Consider the following 19452-nt stretch of genomic DNA (forward strand, 5'->3'; position numbering starts at 1 on the left):
GTCAACTTACTGTCGTAAAACGGCCCAGTAACCAATCAAACTCAAGCTCTGCAGTCGTAAAGCGTAAACACAACAACACGCTGGAGGAAATGTAGTCCTAGTCGAAGAAAGGAGTTTTTCAGTATTATTAGATTCACTCTCGAGATTGTCAAAGACCCCTAGGATAATCTGTTATAGCTACCGTAGGTGAGCATCTTGAACTGAGCAGGGCTGTTATCCGGTTTTTATGGATGTTATGGAAGTATTTCGTGAACGAGGGATCTGTCACGTATCCACTAGTTAGTTAATTAGCCACTGGTACTGCTCGAGAGGCTAGCTAGCCCATTCACATACACTGTAAGCCACCTTCTCCATTCTCGAGAGCTAGAGGTTAGCTAACTAACTAAATGAAACTAACAGTCAGGTGAAATTGATGGCAGGTGTGGGGTAATTCTGCTATCTCGTTCAGCCCTTTGTCGGACCTACGACCCTGTTCGCATTGGGTTTACAGTAGCAGGTTGGCATTTATTGTCATGAATCTTGACCTGGAGGAAGCTCTGCAGGGGGTGGGTATAATTTGTGCAACGTTCCAACAGGGATCTGTTCCAAAAACTTCGTAAAGTACAAAGTTGCCAACAAACAACGCATACAAAGAAGCCTGATCAATTCACCTAGCTAACTAGCTGCCGAATAGGCATCAACTCACCACGTAGCTTATTCTTAACGTTTATCCATAGGCTACCAGAGTGAGGACAGATATTTTTGGGAATAAACTTGGTGAGTGAAAAACTTAATGAAGTAGTCCAATCCCTACCCGGTTTCTTATTCTGCCTCTATACAACTTTGTATGCGTTGTTTGTTGGCAATCTTGTTATTTACGATGTTTTTTGAACAGATTCCTGTTGGGATGTTCCACATATTATACCCACCCTCTGCAGAGTGGTCACTAGCTAGTCATAAAATCTGCTTTTAAACCTAACCTTAACCACAATCCTAGCCCTAAGACCAAAAACAATTTTTTGTTTCCATGCATTTTAATGAATTTGCAGCTTGCCCATCTAGCCAAAATCGCTCTGTTCTGCCTCCAGGGCAAGATTCATGACAATAAACGTCAGCCTGCTTTACAGTAGCTCAGTCTCGGCCAAGAGGTCTGGACCTTTACGGCACTGGAGGTAGTGTAGTATACTTTACCTGTAATCACATGGTGGTCCTGATAAACTCCAGCAGAGTTTTGTAACAGTAACTAACTCTGCAGATAACCATGCGCCGAGTCCGATTGTAACTAAGGCTGTGTAAACAGATAACCTTGGGTGCAACTTACATATGCATTTGTCAATACCTAAGTAAATTGCCAATCGAGTCCAGACAGACTAAAGACAGCTAGCTAACTTTCAAGGATGTCAATATCATATCAAGTGTCCATTGTGTAGGCCATCAATGGGATGCTTCTTTAAGTTAGCTATTCTGTGTGTCTTAACTTAACTTGCCATAGTGCTGTTACAGTATGTCCAACATGTCTGATTAGTGTGTACAGCCTGCTATATTGGAAGAATCATCATTTAACTGCCCATCTTTATCCACAGTGAGAATGTCAGCCCCAAAGCTGTTGATTCTATATGGGAGCCAGACGGGCACTGCTCAGGACGCGGCCGAGCGGATTGGACGCCAGGCGCAAAGGAGGCGAATGCAAGTCAAAGCGGAGGCTCTTGACAGTTACAATGTGGTCAGTTGGCAAGCGAGATAAGATAGCCACACAGTGCCTAAATAAATAAATAAAACATACCGCACTATTACTATGAAAAATAAGTATTCTCCATTGAATCCGCTTGCCTTGTTAAAGCTGAATACACTGAGTATACAAGACATCAAGCTCTTTCCATGACAGACTGACCAGGTGAAAGCTATGATCCCTTAGTGATGTCACTTGCACTTGTTAAATGAATTTCAATCTGTGTAGATGAAGGGGAGGAGATGGGTTAAAGAAGGATTTTTAAGACTTGAGACATGGATTGTGTATGTGTACCATTCAGAGGGTGAATGGGCAAGACAAAAGATTTAAGTGCCTTTGAACAGGGTTTGGTAGTAGGTGCCAGGCGGGCCGGTTTGTGTCAAGAACTGCAACGCTGCTGGGTTTTTCACGCTCAAACGTTTCCCGTGTGTATCAAGAATTGTCTATTACCCAAAGGACATCCAGCCAACGTGACACAACCGTGGGAAGCATTGGCTTTTGACATCTTGTTGAGTCCATGCCCGACAAATTTAGGCTGTTCTGAGGGAGGCAACTCAATATAAGGAAAGTGTTCCTAATGTTTGGTATTCTCAGTGTATAGCTATGATATTTCTGAGGCTGAGCTATGTACTTCAAATAGGATTTGTTAAGTTGACAAGGTTAGATCTCAGCTCAATTAAAGAGGGTGTTGTATTTGGCATGCATCTGAGGGTTGTGTTTCTTCAACAGGCTAACCTCATCTCTGAGTCCCTGGTTATATTTGTGTGTTCCACCACTGGCCAAGGAGATCCACCAGACAACATGAAGGTATCAGATAATAGTGCCCAAACTGTGTGTGTGTGTCTGTGGTAAAAGCTGCTGTGTCTCTATGCGTCTCCCAATTTGCACTTAATAATATATGGCATTTAGCAGACGCTTTCATCCAAAGTGACTTGGACTTAGTCTTGCGTGCGTTTTTACCTATCATTTTTTCTTCACTTCCTTTGCAGAATTTCTGGCGGTTCGTGTTTAGGAAGTCTCTGCCCGCTGGATCTCTGTGTCGCCTAGACTGCGCCGTGCTGGGCTTGGGTGATTCCTCCTATCCCAAGTGAGGGCTTTCATCAAAAACGCAACCACATAAATCATTCAAAATCCCTTTGTCTATACATGCACACCATTGAAATCTATTTACGATGGTAGTGAGTGACCAACCCAAACATGGATCACGTCACGCATGTCAATGACGGGAAGATGAAGTGAAATTTGATTAATGAATCAAAACTTCCCTATTGTTTTTCTATGTGGACTTCGATGTGAAGTCACTTCCCGCATTGACTCAATTTAAAAGGAAACTGTACCCTGTACGGGGCACTATCTGGAAAATAACATTAGATTTTCACTTGTAGGTTCAACTTTGTGGCGAAGAAGCTTCACAAGCGCCTTATGCAGCTGGGGGCCAGTGTGCTGCTGCCTGTGGGACTGGCAGATGACCAGCACGACCTGGGGTGAGAGACCGTTGCATGGGGTTCCTCAGGGATCTGTCTTTGGCTCGTTAAGTCTTTCCTCTATTGTTTTTATATACTCTGTAGTCTTCATAATGCCATGTTAGCTCAATATTGTAACCTGTAAAGTCAGTACATTATATTACTTAATTCTCTTACCTTTTGTTGACTGTTTGGACTGTTCAACCTTTGTGTTCAACAGCGCAGATGGGGTGATTGACCCCTGGCTCACGTCATTCTGGGAGAGGGCGCAAGCTCTATATCCAACACCTGCAGGCCAGAGTCTTATCAGCGAGGATGAACCGTAAGTCTCCTTTACTTGACTGTTGACAAATCAATGTGTCTAATATTATGTCTGAATATGCCCAACTCCCATGATGTACTGTAATTGTACCCTTACCGTTGTTTGTTTTACAGACTCCCTCCGAGGTACGTTTTCAGATTTCTGGATAACATCACTGAGAATAGGGCGGATAGTCTAAGAGTGCCAGAGCCGCCGATCTCGCCCTCTCAGACACACACCTTTCCAGGCAGGGTGGTATCCAGTAAAAGGGTTACGCACGCCTCCCACTTTCAGGATGTTCGACACATTGAGTTTGACATCACAGGCTCAGATATTGAGTGAGTGCTCTAATGTACTGTGCCTTAAGAAATTGCTACCATGTTTATTGACCGATTTCTTGAAATGTAACTGTCAAATGTATTTTGTGATGGTGAACCATCTTGCTCTGAGGTTGTTAAAATGTGCTTAAAAAGGATTCGACTTTAGATGATAATGTTTAACTGGTTGACTGAAGTGTGTGTCATTGGCAGGTTCACTGCTGGGGACGTGGTGATGATGAGACCTTGTAACACCCCTGAGGATGTGGAACAGTTCTGTCAGCTCCTGAGACTGGACCCTGATCGCCAGTTCACCCTCAGCCCCACAAACTGCGACACAGGTTTGTGCTTGTCACATTTGACTGCCTGTATCGGTGTACGTGAGATACGGTCACATCCATCTACCTAAGCTCCCACTTCTATGCACCATACTTTAACCACATAACCCGTGTCCCTCTTTTACCCCCCTCACCCTCTCCCCTGTCTCCCCAGGTTCGGTCCCAGCCCGCCTGGCCCAGCCTTGCACGGTTCGGCATCTGGTGGAGAGCTTCCTGGACATAGCGGCAGTGCCTCGTCGCTCCTTCTTCGAGCTCCTTGCCACCTTTGCCACCAATGAGCTGGAGCGGGAGAAGCTGTCTGAGTTTAGCTCTGCCCAGGGCCAGGACGAGCTGCATGCTTACTGCAACAGGCCGAGACGCACCGCCTTGGAGGTTAGAGGGACCTGTAATGATGTGATTATGCTGCCACCTGGGGGCACAGGATGGAAGTTTAGTTGATCCAACTTACAACAATAATCAATATTATGTTCAATAGATTTGGTGAGCCAGGTCAAAGGTCATACGACAGGGCTGCGTCCAGATTCCCACTCCTTGTGTGTGTTTGTGGGGTCGTGTGTGTGTGTGTGTGTGCATGGTCCTCAGGTGTTGAACGACTTCCCCCACACGACAGCAGAGCTGAGTGTAGACTACCTACTGGACCTGTTCCCTGAGATTCAGCCTCGCTCCTTCTCCATTGCCTCCTCCCTGCTGGTGAGGTTACAGCACTGAAAGGCCCCATGTCAGGGTTGGCCAATGATGTTCCCCAAGGGCTGCTGTGGGTGCAGGCTTTTATTCCAGCCAAAGCACTAATGCACTGGATTCAACTAATTGTCTTCAACCAAGACTTTGTTAGTTGAATTAACTGTTACTGGTTTTGCTGGAGCAAAAACCTGCACCTACACTGGCCCTTGGACCATTCCATTTTCTCTCCACACAGGCACATCCCAACAGGATCCAGATACTGCTAGCTGTGGTGCACTACAAAACCAAGATGCACCTGCCACGCAAGGGCCTGTGTTCCTCCTGGCTAGCCTCACTGGACCCCACACAAGGTCTGTTAGCACTGTCTACTACATGGTTTTAGCATAATGGCACTCTAATGCAGTATGCAGGTAGCTACTGAACGTTCAGTGTTTTGCCAAGCATATTTTGGGTAAATAAAGTCTTAAATTGAATTTGAATTGATATCAAATTCAATTAGAAGAAATGGTATTAACACAGTAGCTATATCAGCTGTCATATCAGTCAATTTGCTGACTCCACTTTGCAGGGGACGTTTATGTGCCTTTGTGGGTAAAGAAGGGGAGTATGAAGTTCCCAAAGGACCCCTACTCCCCTGTGATCATGGTTGGGCCTGGAACGGGAGTGGCTCCTTTCAGGTCTGCTCTGCAGGAGAGGATAGCCCAGGGCAAGACTGGTGAGTTACCCTTGGATTGGTTTTACCCTCCGCTCACCACTCCTGAACAGTGTTATTTTAAATTTCGTTTTAGTCATTTCATCCTTAGTTTTATCAGTCGACTAACACTCTGGACGATTTCAGTCTACTTTTAGTCACATTTTTACTGGTAACTTCCATGATGTGCACATTAAGATAGCCTTGTCCAACTAGGCCTACTATCCCTTCATATAGCTGGCACATAGCTATTGTGGCAGATTGTAACCAATACAAGCCATGATTTACCATATAGGTTACAAAGCCTTGGCTACAGGTTAAACAATTTAGGCCTACAGCTCTGATTTGCTCCACATCATAGCCTTGTGATGGGGTACATAACAGTGACAAAAGGGGGAGAATCTGAGCTTTCTGCGAGAACGGAAATACTGATGAATAACAGTGCTCATGGTAATAGGCTACATGAAAGTAAGAGAGAGTAAAGACTGTTTCTAGTTGAGGTTTGTAACAATGAGGTGTCCTGGCTGCCTGCGCATCAGGTCAACATATTGACGAGTGACTGAAGTGACCTCATGGGAGATCGAGCAGATCTGCTCAATAAGCCAATAGCTAGGTTTCATGTGAATATTAAAAAATCTGCATAACGAAAATATGCTTATTTTCCCACCAGTCGTGTTTCCACCAAACAGACGTAGTGCACACGAAATGTACTTTTTCATATAACGAAAAAAAATCTAAAGTTCAATGTATTTGCATCGCATTTTCAACTCTACGGATAGTTTTGTCACAAAAAAAAACGGTTGAGTTAAATAGCAAATGTGTCTACTCTGGTTTTGGCATCTGCGCTCTAGCCAACAGCTTGCAGATACAGTTCGGGTTGGCTAGTCAACATGATGAGATTATTATAGATAATAGCGAGAATATGTTTATTTGTCAAACGGCAGTCAAGCATCGATCATCTTGTCACCAGAATAAGACCCGCGGAAGATAGCCGCTAGGCTAAGAGCGTTTGGCCACTAACTGAAAGGAAACTGGATTAAATCTCCGAGCTGACTAGGAGGAAAAATGTGTCTGTGCCCTTGAGCAAGGCACTTAACCCTAATTGCCCCTGTAAATCGCTCTCGATAAGAGCGTCTGCTAAATGACTTAAATGTAAAAATATATATTTGAAAGGAGCATCAACATCACTGTATATTTTTACCACCCTGTAAAGGTAATTTATTTAATGTGTAGCCTAATAACGTGCATGTTTTCCCGATGAGTCGTAGTGAGAGGACCACACAACATTTCATCGTGAGTCCAAGTTTACTTCGATATAATGGTTGTTATTTCAATATTTTTGCTTAAAGGCATTTCCACCGCCATTTCTCGCATAATACATTTTACCAACACACACAAAAAAAGCACCTTGTTAACGAACCAATTCTGTCGGCATTTATAAAATTGTACCGAAACTTCCATAACAGCTGTCGTGATGAATTGTTTTATACGGTAGGACTTTAATCTCATAAAAACATGTATTTATTTAGAGGATTGCATTATACCGGTATTCTGGCTGAATACCTTTTCATCCATGTTGATTGGACAACATCGATGAAAAGGTTCACGTCACATTAACTGTCCATTAGTCTCGGAATTCTCCTCTCGTTACATTTGTCGATTTAAATTAAGTTATTTAATGGTTATCGTTTTTTTCAGGGCGTCTCGATATGGTCATTAGTTTGTCAGGAAAAATAGGTGGTTGGCGACATGTTTTTGTTATTGTTGATTAAATTAACACTACTCCTCTAACACAACACTGTACATTTACTGAATTAAATATGGCCCCAATTCCGAACCAATCCTTTCTAGAAGGGGAGAAGAACTGCCCCCATCTCTCAGCGACTGGAACGAGCTCCAAACCTGGACAGTTTCTCTTCATTCAATCATGGACACTCTTTCTGACAGTTGTGGCTGCTTCGCATGATGTATTGTCTCTACCTTCTTGCCTTTGTGCTGTTTGCGCCAAATAATGTTTGTACCATGTTTTGTGCTGCTGCTGCTGCCGCCATGTTGTGTTGCTGCCATGCTATGTTGTTGTCTTAGGTCTCTCTTTATGTAGTGTTGTGGTGTCTCTTGTGATGTTTTGTCCTATATTTGTATTTTTAATCCCAGCCCCCGGCCCCGCAGGAGGTATTTTGCCTTTTGTAGGCCGTCATTGTAAATAAGAATTTATTCTTAATTGACTTGCCTAGTTAAATACAATACACATTTGAATCCACGGAAGTTCAAGGCAGACCGCGGTACTGCAGGCATTGTTGGGAGAATACAGGATCCCCCATTACGGTGAATGGAAAAATGGCAATATTCGTGCCCAAACTTCGTATAGATAAAAAAATAAATGTTTCGAAGACAATCATGGTATCAATAATTACTTCTAATACACTAGATGTACACTACCGTTCAAAAGTTTGGGGTCACTTAGAAATGTCCTTGTTTTTTTTAAAGAAAAACACTTTTAGTCCATTAAAATAACATCAAGTTGATCAGAAATACAGTGTAGACATTGTTCATGTTATAAATGACAATTGTAGCTGGAAATGGCAGATTTTTTAATGGAATATCTACATTGGCGTACAAAGGCCCATTATCAGCAACCATCACTCCTGTGTTCCAATGGCACTTTGTGTTAGCTAATCCAAGTTTATCATTTTAAAAGGCTAATTTGAGCTGTGCTAAAATACTTTCAAAAGGGTTTTCTAATGATCAATTAGCCTTTTTAAAATGATAAACTTGGATTAGCTAACACAACGTGCCATTGGAACACAGGAGTGATGGTTGCTGATAATGGGCCTCTGTATAATGGGCCTCTGTACGCCTATGTAGATATTCCATTAAACATCTGCCGTTTCCAGCTACAATAGTCATTTACAACATTAACAATGTCTACAATGTATTTCTGATAAATTTGATGTTATTTTAATGGACCAAAAATGTGCTTTTCTTTCAAAAACAAGGTCATTTCAAAATGACCCCAAACTTTTAAATGGTAGTGTATGTCCTTCAACCTATTTTTTTAATTTAAAAACCGCACAGAGAAGTTAAGGATAATTTACAGTGCCTTCGGAAAGTATTCATACCCCTTGACTTATTCCACATTTTGTTGTTATAGCCTGAATTCAAAATGCATTAAATATATATATTTTTCCTTACCCATCTACACACAATACATCCCATAATGACAAAGTAAAAATATATATATTAGGATTCTTTGCAAATGTATTAAATGAAATACAGATATCTCATTTACATAAGTATTCACACCAGAGTCAATACTTTGTAGAAGCACCTTTGGCAGCAATTACATCTGTGAGTGTTTCTGGGTAAGTCTCTAAGAGCTTTCCACACCTGGATTGTGTAACATTTACCCATTTATTCTTTTCAAATTTCTTCAAGCTCTGCCAAATTGGTTGTTGATCATTGCTTGACAACCATTTTCAGGTCTTGCCATAGATTTAAGTCAAAATGGTAACTCAGGAACATTCACGGTCTTCTTTGTAAGCAACTCGTGTAGATTTGCCCTTGTGTTATAGGTTATTGTCCCACTGAAATGTGGATTAATCTCCCAGTGTCTGGTGGAAAGCAGACTGAACAAGGTTTTCCTCTAGGATTTTGTCTGTGGTTAGCTCCATATAGTTTATTTTTTATCCTCAATGCGAGGGGGCAGCACCTTGAGCCTGCAACGTCACTTCCTGGAGCAGCTCAAACTACGCATGTTGTCTCCATGAGATGCAGTCTTAGCAAGCTAAACAACGATTTCCTGGGCTTCAAATGCGCTGTTGACTCTTCACATAGGAGTGAATGGTGTCATGTCATCAATGGTCTTGTCAATTATTTTTAGTCATAACTTTCTCCCCACTCTCGTCAATAATTTCCTGTATGAGTCAGTCAATTTGTGTTCTACCTATAAAATAGCAACCTTGTTGCTATACTTGTTCCCTTCTGTTTGTATACCGGTTAGCAAATTTAATCCTGTTTCTCCTCTTGTATATCAGCCAATGTGCTGTTTTTTGGCTGCCGGTCCCAGTCTAAGGATTTCTACTGCAGCTCAGAATGGGAGGAGATGGAGAAAGCAGGGCAGCTGACACTCTTCACAGCTTTCTCCAGGGATCAGGTAGGTAGACCAGGCTCCACACACACACACACACACACACACACACACACACACACACACACACACACACACACACACACACACACACACACACTTCACTCTAATGGATGGGCATGTTTCTGTGTGATTTTGCAGGAAGACAAGATTTATGTGCAACAGCGTGTGCAGGAGCAAGCTGAGCTGCTATGGGACCTGATCACCAATAAGAACGGCTACTTTTACATCGCAGGGTGAGTATAATTTAACGTGCTGAAATGTGTGCTACATTGATAAAATGGTGCTTGGTAAATGTGTGGGCATCTTACCCTGGTCGTGTTCAGTAGACACAAAATGGAATGAAATACAGAGCAGAATGTTTTCCCAATCAAAATGCGCATGGTGTGCCCTAATGAACACAACCCCAGATTGGTCTTTACTGATGCATGTCTTCTATCATTCGTATCCAGCAACGCCAAACAGATGCCGACGGCAGTGTGTGACGCCCTGAAGGAGGGCTTTCAGAGCCAAGGGGGCGTGTCCTCTGCCGAGGCGGACGAGATGCTGGTCGCCATGGAGAGGGCAGGCCGATTCCAGAGCGAGACCTGGTCCTGATCACATGGCTACAGAGTGGTGCTATTCAAACCAGCAAGCTTTATCAGTTTGACATATTGTTTGGGCAGTATACTGCTCCAAGTGCTTTCATTTGACAATCAGTGGTGACTTCATTGCAGAGGAATTCAAAATCAACGCCATACCACTTCTGTACCAAGGTTTAGGTATCAGCTTAGAAAATAGGTGTCAAATATTATTAGATATTATACTACTGTACTACTACAAGCAGCACTGCATAGTGCTATTAAATGTTTCCAAAGTGCATTTGACTAAGTCTGACATTCATTACTTTGACTGCCATGCACTTAATGAAAAACAATGTGTACATACTATCTGTAATATTGCGGCTGATAAATATCAGATGCAAAAAAATTTTTTTGAGTTGAGACACTTGGAGGTCCTAACATTTAAGTTGTCCCAGATATAGGGTTCCTTTAGTGGACCAATTGGGATACAATATATACATTGATCTGACCATTGTCTATCTTGATGTAAATAAAGGTATCAAAACATACCTTTGTTGTAGAAACTACTAGACCAAAGATTCATCACACCCCCACAACCAGTAACCTAAACCACAAAACAATGACAGATTTCCTGAAAAGTTGTTTAATTTGACATTCAAACGCTCATGGGAAACATACTTGAAATGTAAGTACTGTATGTACTTACATTTCATCAGTATTTGCCACATCTTACAAACAGCCCAATCTATGTATTCTTGGTACTGTGAATAAATGACATAAACAGGGACGTATGGCAGTGATGGGAAACTGTTCCTGATTTGTTGCTCTATCAAATCAATATCTAATTCCGACTTGGGAAAACAGATGTGACCAGATACTCTGAGCATTCAGTGACATGAATGAATTGTGCGTTAGGCAAAAGTGAGAACCTGGGTCATTTACAATAAGGTACGTGAACTTGTCCAAATACGTTTTTGTGTAGTTTCCATTGCAAAACTGTGTGCCCTATGGAACATGACCCTGAAAAGAATTGCTCATCCCTGTCCTATAGGAACTCAAGTTCTGTAACTCATGTCCTCCACAGTATCACAACTAAAATAATTGACTCAGAGTGGTGTTTGCATTTCTGAGCCTTACATGATCTGCCCCCATACAGTACATCCATAATTCACAATTATCCTTTAGTAAATTACACTGACAATTCATAAAACCTCTACCTGATGTATTCACACAGAGTGGGTCATAAATGCGCCATTAGACAAACGCGCCTACACACTAAGCTGGACTGTCCAACTTTCAGTAGACAGGAGGCTTGTCATGAAGGTCCCATGTCTTGAGCATGTGCAGCAGCATTTTGACATTGGCACCCATCCTCCACACCTCTACTTCCATCCGTCTCCATCTCTGTCTCTGTCCCTATCGGAGGGCCAGCTGGTGGACCTGGTAAATCTCGTCAGGAAAGTTCATCTGTTGCTCTTCACAGACGATAGTGAGGCCTGCCCGGGTCACCAGACTCTTCACCAGAGCCAGTTCCCGGCACACGCTGCTGTCGACGTCGTCGGGGATCACGCCCTCGTAGGCCACGTTGTCCTTGATGACAATTAGACCCTCAGGGCGGAGGCCGCCGCGGCAACGGCGCAGGAACTCCACCAGGTGGTCGTCAGTCAGGTGGCCTGAGGTGAGGGGAAGGAGGGAAGGGCGGCTAGCTCTAGCTTAACAGTTTGGTTTTGTTGCATAATGTTGTACACATTTGCAGCTGAAAGCTGAATTGCAATATGACTGCGTAAAATAAATACAGAAACTACTGTATTACAAAGCTAATCAAAATAAAAAATGATTAAGTTAGACATAGAGCTGTCTGTCAATATGTCAGTTAACTCTGAAAAATGTTAGAATTGTGAATTGAGAGGACTCACCAATGACCCACTGAATCCAGATGACGTCGTAGCGTCTGTCCTGTGGGATAAAGTCCTGCAGGCCGAGGCAGAAGTAGTTCTCCACCCGTTTGCTCTCGTCGCCCAGGTAGACCTTAGCCTGGTCCAGGAACTCCTGAGTCACATCCACCAAGTCCACAGTGTTGAAGAGGGGCAGCAGCAGTCGCTTGGTGATGCGCCCTATTCCGGCGCCACAGTCCAGGGCGCAGCCCTTGCCGGTCTTCCCTTCACCCTGCTTTTAGTGCCAGGAGGGAGCGGTTAGAGTGGGTTTCTTGACATCAGCACCAGATAACTGCATAAGAGGTAAGCCAATGCTCTATACTTGGCCCATCATTTTTCTGAAACGTTTTAAGTCATGTCCCCCCCCCATTAAGTTTCATTATGTGTGCAAACAAAGTATGCATGCAAATAAATAGCCTAAAATGATGCGCTTTAAGTGTGTTTCTACAGAGAAGTTTGGAAACTGTTTCTTACGCCAAGGAATTTCTGCAGGAACTTCTTGGAGCCGTCAATGTCAATGTTAGAGATCTTGCCGTAGCCTCCTAGCATGCCATCCACGGTGGGCTCCACTTCTCTCCAGTAGTTTTCAGCCTTGGAGTAGAAAACGGTCTCATTCTGCACACCGTCACCCATCCTATCTGAAGAACCCAAGGGGCTGAGGTAAGTAGGACTGCCCACATATGCATCATTATAAACTGGGTGGTTTGAGCCCTGAATGCTGAAGGCCGTGGTATATCAGACCGTATACCACGGGTATGAAAAAAACATTTTTACATTGGTAACCAGTTTATAATACCAATAAGGCACCTCTGGTGTTTCTGGTATATTGCCAATATACCACAGCTAAGGGCTGTATCCAGGCACTCCCATGTTGCGTTGTGCATAAGAACAACCCTTAGCAGAGGTATATAGGCCATATACCACACCCCCTCGGGCCTTATTGGTTCATTATAACGTTGACTATAAAGCTAAAGTCACACAGAGTGAAAGAATAACAAAGCAACTAGTAGGTCTGACCCACGACTTTGGAGAAGGTTATTTAGTTATTTCTCCTTATTGCGAGCAATGCAGGGAACATGCCACATCGAGGTTGACTTCTAGCCAATTTAGCTAGTTAGTAAGTTTCTGGCTATCTGAGCATCAGATTTTCTGCCTTAGTAGGGCCTGCACCTTGTGTTACGTTGGTTGAAGCACTGCCTACTCCCCTCCCAGGCTTCTTCACTCCTCTCCGAGACGTCGACTTAATGTTATTCATGATGGTATGATTAGCTGACTTCTTGTATTCTCTCCAGCATGTGTCCCCGGCAAACCCTAGGAGACATGTTTAACCTTACTCCCAAGTCCTAGTGATGACGTGAGAGGTCTGCATTTATCCTCACCTGTCACACACACACACACACACACACACACACACACACACAGAGAGTAGCCAAATGTGGCCCTACTTGGCCCCAGTTCAGCTGTCAGCGCTCATCTTGTGACCAGGGTCAATGTGGGGCATGGCAGTGAATGAACCAAGTACACTACATAGCCAAAAGTATGTGGACACCTGCTCATGAAACATCTCATTACAAAATCATGGGCATTAATATGGTGTTGGTCCCCCCTTTGCTGCTATAACAGCCTCCACTCTTCTGGGAAGGCTTTCCACTAGATGTTGGAACATTGCTGCAGGGACTTCCATTCAGGCACAACAGCATTAGTGCGGTCGGGCACTGATGTTGGGCGATTAGGCCTTGGCTCGCAGTCAGCATTCCAATTCATCCCAAAGGTGTTCGATGGGGTTGAGGTCAGTTCTTTGTGCACAAATCATTGTCGTGCTGAAACTGGAAAGGACCTTCCCCAAACTGTTTCCACAAAGTTGGAAGCACAGAATAGTCTAGAATGTCATAGTATGTTGTAGCGTTAAGAATTCCATTCACTGGAACAAAGGGGCCCAAACCATGAAAAACATCCGCAGACCATTATTCCTCCTCCACCAAACATTACAGTTGGCACTATGCATTATGGCAGGTAGCATTCTCCTGGCATTGGCCAAACACAGATTCATCTATCGGACTGCCAGATGGCGAAGCGTGATTCATCACTCCAGAGACCACGTTTCTACTGCTTCAGAGTCCAATGGCAGCGAGCTTTACACCCCTCCAGCCAACACTTGACATTGTGCATAGTTATCTTAGGCTTGTGTGCGGCTGCTCGGCCATGGAAACGCAGATTCTGACAAACAGTTATTGTGCTTCTCGACCATGACTGCCCAACCCTCTTCCTGGAGATCTGCTGTCCTGTAGGTGTTCAGTCCAACCCTAATTTAACACACCTGATTCTACTAATTAGCTGCTCAACAAGACCTTAACTAACTTAATCAGGTGTGTTAAATTAGGGTTGGGCAGCCCTGTCCTAGACGTTTCCACTTCACAATAACAGCACTTACAGTTGACCAGGCAGCTCTAGCAGGGCAGGAATTTGACGAACTGACTTGTTGGAAAGATGGCATCCTATGACGGTGCCATGTTGAGAGTCGGGCCATTCTACTGCCAATGTTTGTCTATGGAGATTCCATCGCGGTGTGCTCGATTTTATACACCCTTTAGCAACGGGTGTGACTGATAAATCCATTCATTTGAAGGGGTGTCCACATACTTTTTGCCAAGTAGTGTCGCTCGCTGGTCTAGCTGGGAGGGCGAACCTCCGCAGATCAGGGTCTATGATCAAGCCAACCGTAACAAAATATACAAGGCAGACATAACTAGTGACATGCACCAATATTGAAGAAAGCTTACTGGTTTGAAAGCAAATCTAACCAGTAACCAATGTGCACGTTGACAATGAACATGGGGGTCAGGTAGCCAGAACCTGCTACGTTAGCTAGCTGGTAGCTAGCTTGTTTGTTGAAGTACAATGCCAATGGTTTTCTAGTTTAGCTATCTGGGAGGTTAGCAGGCAAAGTAGTTATGACAGCAAGGCACTTTACTTTAAGGATCTATTTTTGGAAGCTGACAGTTGTCGAGGACTGATAATCACTGACTTAGCCATCAATGATGGAAAGTAGCTAGCACGTAGTAGCTTTAGCTAGCTACCGGTAGATAGCATGTTGAATCAGTGAGTTGACAAGGCTGTAAAGTTGAATGCGCCCAACATCTGACCCAAATCAAAGCTAATCTTTACAAACTGGGATGCGGCAATTTACCTTCACGTACGTCTCAGTCCTAAATCCCCAAACACCTCGATCATGTCACAAATCAAGTGCCAACGTGCTTTTTCTGCTTGCCGAAAGCATCCCTGTACACCACACTGCAAAACGCTTTGCAGTTCACGTAATTTCCTTATTTGGCTTGAGCTTGTGGCATGAGATAGTTCACTCTCTCCACCCAGTGGTTTATCGCAGAATTACAGATAGGCTATGTGTTGGGCTACAGTATGTGTGTGCATCAGCAGAGATCATAATTCATGAGAATTTGGTTGTGTCGTGTAGAAGCTGGGTTTGTCTGGCATGTCTCGCCTTACCCTTCTCTTCCTAGTCTCTCCATTACCCTCTCTTATGATCACCTCTCCCTCTATCAGTCATTGCCTCAATATCTTCTTTCTACTATAACTTTTTACTTCTCTTCTGCTTCTATTCCACCTCCCTCTTTCTCTTTCTCTTTCTGTCTCCTGCTATTCTCACCCTTTTCTCCACCCATTCCCTCTGGTCCATTTCTCTGTTGCCTATGCTCTCCACCACCCCTCTCCACTTTATATCAGCCCCCCTCTCTCTCTTGGTTTCTCTTTCTCTCGCTCACTTTCTCTCTTTACCTGGCTCTTTCTCTCTTTCTCTCTCTCTCACTTGCTTTCTTTCTCTGCCTCTCAATTCAATTCAAAGGGCTTTATTGGCATGGGAAATGTTTACATTGCTCAAGCAAGTGAAATAAAAAATCAGAAATGATATCTCGCTTACTCTCTCTCTCTATCCCTTTCTCTCTCTGAATTTCCTCTGTCTTGGTCTCTCACTCTCCTCACTCTCTCGGACTCTCACCCTGCCCCTCTCAATTGAATTTCAATTCAAAGGGGCTTTATTTGCATGAAATCTGTTTATTGCCAATTTTAACTGCACACTTGTTGTTTGTGAACATTGATTTTGTAATGTGATATGTTTTCCGCCCAACACGCTTTCCATAAATTTCTATAGCAGACCGTCATGCCAAATTGAGTCCAAACTTTTTTTTAAATCAACAAAGCATGAGAAGAAGACTTTGCTTTTGTTTTGTTTGTTTGTCAATGGGTGTGCAGGGTGTATACATGGTCTGTCGTACATCTATTCATCTATCCATCTATCTCTCTTTCTGCTTCTCTCTGTCTCTGCCTCTCTCTCTCTGTCCTCCCCACCAGCTGTTGGCGGTGCTCACTGATGACTCAGTGCAACGCTTGCCTGTCAGGAAGTTGGACAGCCCCAAGTCAGTCGATATCTAATCTGATCTGCTCTCTCTGTCTCTGCCTGACACTCTCCCTGCTCATTAGAATTACAAAGCAGCAGCAGGGAAATGGAGAGGAAATCAACACTTTTATCAGATAGTCCTTAGTCAGCAACGCCAGCCTGAGAATCTCTTCCCTACCTTCCTCTCGCCACGCTTTTCTCTACCTCCACCATCTCTCCGTCTGCTCTCTCGACAGACGTCCTCTTCAAATACTTGTCCTTTCTTGTGTCCTTCTGTCTCCTGTTGTCTCGCGGTGTCTGTCTTCGACTTGATTGTTTGCATCTTCCACGTCATTTTATAGGTGGATGCTAGTATATTTCTGTACTGTACGTCCTGAATTAAATTGAAATTATGTGACTTATTGAAGTTGTGTGACGAAGATTTAGGTCTGGGCAGATCAACATGCTAACAACTCAATCTCAATGTGAAATTCCGTGATCCCTTCCTGTCATTACCTCCTTCTCAACGGTACTGGAAGAGAAGGTTACAAGGTCCCACCTCTCTTTCTATGCATTTTGAGAAGGAGGTGAAGAGAGATAATGCAAGGAATCGAGGAAAGATGAATTGAAAAAGAGTACTTTAACAAGGGACTTCTCCAAGGTCACCATCTTTAGAATGCTGGTAGTGGGATTGGGAGGTGACAGACGGAGAGAAGGGGGTTGGGTAGGGGGTGCTCACTAGGGGTTGAGGTCAGTCGGCGACACTCATCATCCTAATCACATCCGGACCTTCGCCTCATCCCCCCACCATCCACATAAGCACAAGGTCACAGCCTTGCCGGGCCATCATCTACATACCGTACATGCTTACAAACGCACACTCGCTTACACGGGAAACACTTACATACGAATCCGTCACGTAACACGGCAGATGCATACCAACATGCCAAGACTGCTAAGCCCTTGTCCAACACCTTGCTGAGTTCATGCGTTTGATGTTAAGGTAGATTTTTTGCTATTGGGTAGATCTCATCAAGAGCTTTCTATTACTACAGAATACACATTTTTCCCCAAGTGTCATATGCCCCATTGTGACTCAGTCAACCCTCGAATTGAGGATTGGAATCCAAAATTGAAGTATTTTGTTTTTGTTGATAAATAAATCAACAATAATTAGGTATAAATCACAGTATTTCTAGTTGCACACTCATTTCAAATCCATTCTTTGTCTGTAGTATACTCCGTAGTTAGCCGAATTTTAGGCTCAGACTGTATTTAAATATTACAACAGGCAAAATAAATTCCAACCCAAGGGTATTACCAATATCATGGAGCCAAAATTACATGAGAAATATACTAGACTCCCATATATTACACGAGAAGTATATCTGAAATATAAACCAAAGTGCTGCCTTATGGTTTACGTGACTATCAGTGCAGTGTGAAATACGTGTGAAGTGCAGAGGCCTCATCAATATAGGTGACACTTATTTGTGTCTCCTCCATATAAAAATGTCATTACACTGAGCTTTGACAGATCTACAGTCTCGTTGCTTGAGATCTGGAAGACGTTCAATTAGAGGGAAACAGGAAAACTCGGAGCCAATCAAACTTAATGGCAAAGCAGTCTGTCTGCCAATAAAGGGCCTGTTCGGGAGGGTGAAACGTTACAGAACATTCAGAAAGAAATGCATATGAACAGATAGGATTGACTGACATTGTGTCAGATCTATTACAGTGCTTTCTGCAACATTCTCAATATTTCAACTCTGAATACAGCCCAGGTTAGTATGGCAACCCAACAATAATGTTCTCTTAATTTTGTAATAAGGCCATGACCTAATACTGAGATATGAATATTTTATACATAACTTATATATATATATATATATATATAACTTATTAGAGTTTAGTACAACTGTCTTATCCTATCATAATCCAGTATCTAAGTCTGTTCTAGTCCATTGTTTATGTCTTGTAGCTGGGCTAAATTCATAAATCTTACTGATGTCTGTCGGTCAAAGTCCAACACCCTAGCTGCTACTCCAAGAGGTCTGCATTACCTGGGACCGTTTTCATGAAGCGCCTCAGAGTAGGAGTGCTGGTCTAGGATCAGTTTAGCGTTTTAGATTATAATTAATAAGATTATATGGACAGCAGGGACCTTATCCTAGGTCAGCACTCCTATTCTGAGACGCTTTATGAATACAGGCCTAGGTCTATCAGACGAGGATGTCCCAACCACCTACCAGCCCTAAATCTGGTTGGTCCCTCTGAAGGGTTATGCTGTGTTCCTGTTACTGTGGAGGGGACTGCTTCTAGCAACACCTGACACACATGAAGTGAGCTACACAGAAATGTTGCTGCACCTCTTTGAATTGAGAGCTTGATGTGGAATGTCTTTTCTTAATTTTGTGGCATTTTGAAATAATAAAACCAAACGCAATTCCATTCAGTATCAGAATTCTTAGTTCAGTATCATCACACGGATACCTGTATGTTCTATGTGAAGAGATAATATCAATTAAATTAAATGGAATGGAATCTGCATCAATTCACTAGCTGATGCCGCAGTGAAGACCTCATTGAGATTCTACCATAGCTCTTTTAAAAAAACAGCACTGTCCAGGCTTGAAAGAGTCTATGTGATTATGACACATTTGACTTTGTGACGAGGAAGAGGGTGAATTGCAAACAACAACAAAAAAAGAAGATGGATATGGATGGAACTTTTGAGAGAAGAAAATGACATAAAGTAGATCAGTGAATACTACAGGCTTATATCTTTAATAGATAATAACAACCTATCTGCTTTCTTCCAGGCTACCGCTAGATGGCAATGTTGTGCTTCATGCAGTTGGTATTCTCGGTCCATGCATCCCTGGTGTCTACCAGAGCTTAATCTACAGTTAGTGCACT

The 19452-nt window shown here is 43.1% G+C and overlaps 2 protein-coding genes across 4 annotated transcripts; one reads left to right on the plus strand and one right to left on the minus strand.

Moving 5' to 3' along the window:
* The first annotated feature begins 60 nt into the window (after positions 1–60).
* ndor1 (NADPH dependent diflavin oxidoreductase 1) lies at positions 61–10507 on the plus strand. 2 transcript variants are annotated; one of them, XM_029710237.1, is made up of 15 exons: positions 61–186; positions 1563–1702; positions 2438–2515; positions 2698–2795; positions 3094–3192; positions 3392–3493; positions 3607–3810; positions 4003–4130; positions 4282–4499; positions 4710–4817; positions 5044–5158; positions 5377–5523; positions 9534–9652; positions 9788–9882; positions 10099–10507. In XM_029710237.1, exons 2-15 carry the CDS (start codon positions 1568–1570, stop codon positions 10241–10243), a joined length of 1791 nt encoding a protein of 596 aa, XP_029566097.1. In that variant the 5' UTR covers positions 61–186; positions 1563–1567; the 3' UTR covers positions 10244–10507. The 2 variants fall into 2 exon arrangements, with proteins under 2 accessions (XP_029566097.1, XP_029566099.1); XM_029710239.1 differs by lacking the exon at positions 61–186 and adding an exon at positions 204–336.
* Positions 10508–10836: 329 nt separating this feature from the next.
* ntmt1 (N-terminal Xaa-Pro-Lys N-methyltransferase 1) lies at positions 10837–15471 on the minus strand. 2 transcript variants are annotated; one of them, XM_029710240.1, is made up of 5 exons: positions 15331–15471; positions 13314–13454; positions 12618–12781; positions 12126–12378; positions 10837–11882 (listed from the first exon to the last, which is right to left on the minus strand). In XM_029710240.1, exons 2-5 carry the CDS (start codon positions 13396–13398, stop codon positions 11626–11628), a joined length of 759 nt encoding a protein of 252 aa, XP_029566100.1. In that variant the 5' UTR covers positions 13399–13454; positions 15331–15471; the 3' UTR covers positions 10837–11625. The 2 variants fall into 2 exon arrangements, with proteins under 2 accessions (XP_029566100.1, XP_029566101.1); XM_029710241.1 differs by lacking the exon at positions 13314–13454 and having other exon boundaries at positions 15331–15465.
* Positions 15472–19452: the final 3981 nt, after the last annotated feature.

Source organism: Salmo trutta, chromosome 23, assembly GCF_901001165.1.
Source record: "Salmo trutta chromosome 23, fSalTru1.1, whole genome shotgun sequence".
NCBI lineage: Eukaryota > Metazoa > Chordata > Actinopteri > Salmoniformes > Salmonidae > Salmo > Salmo trutta.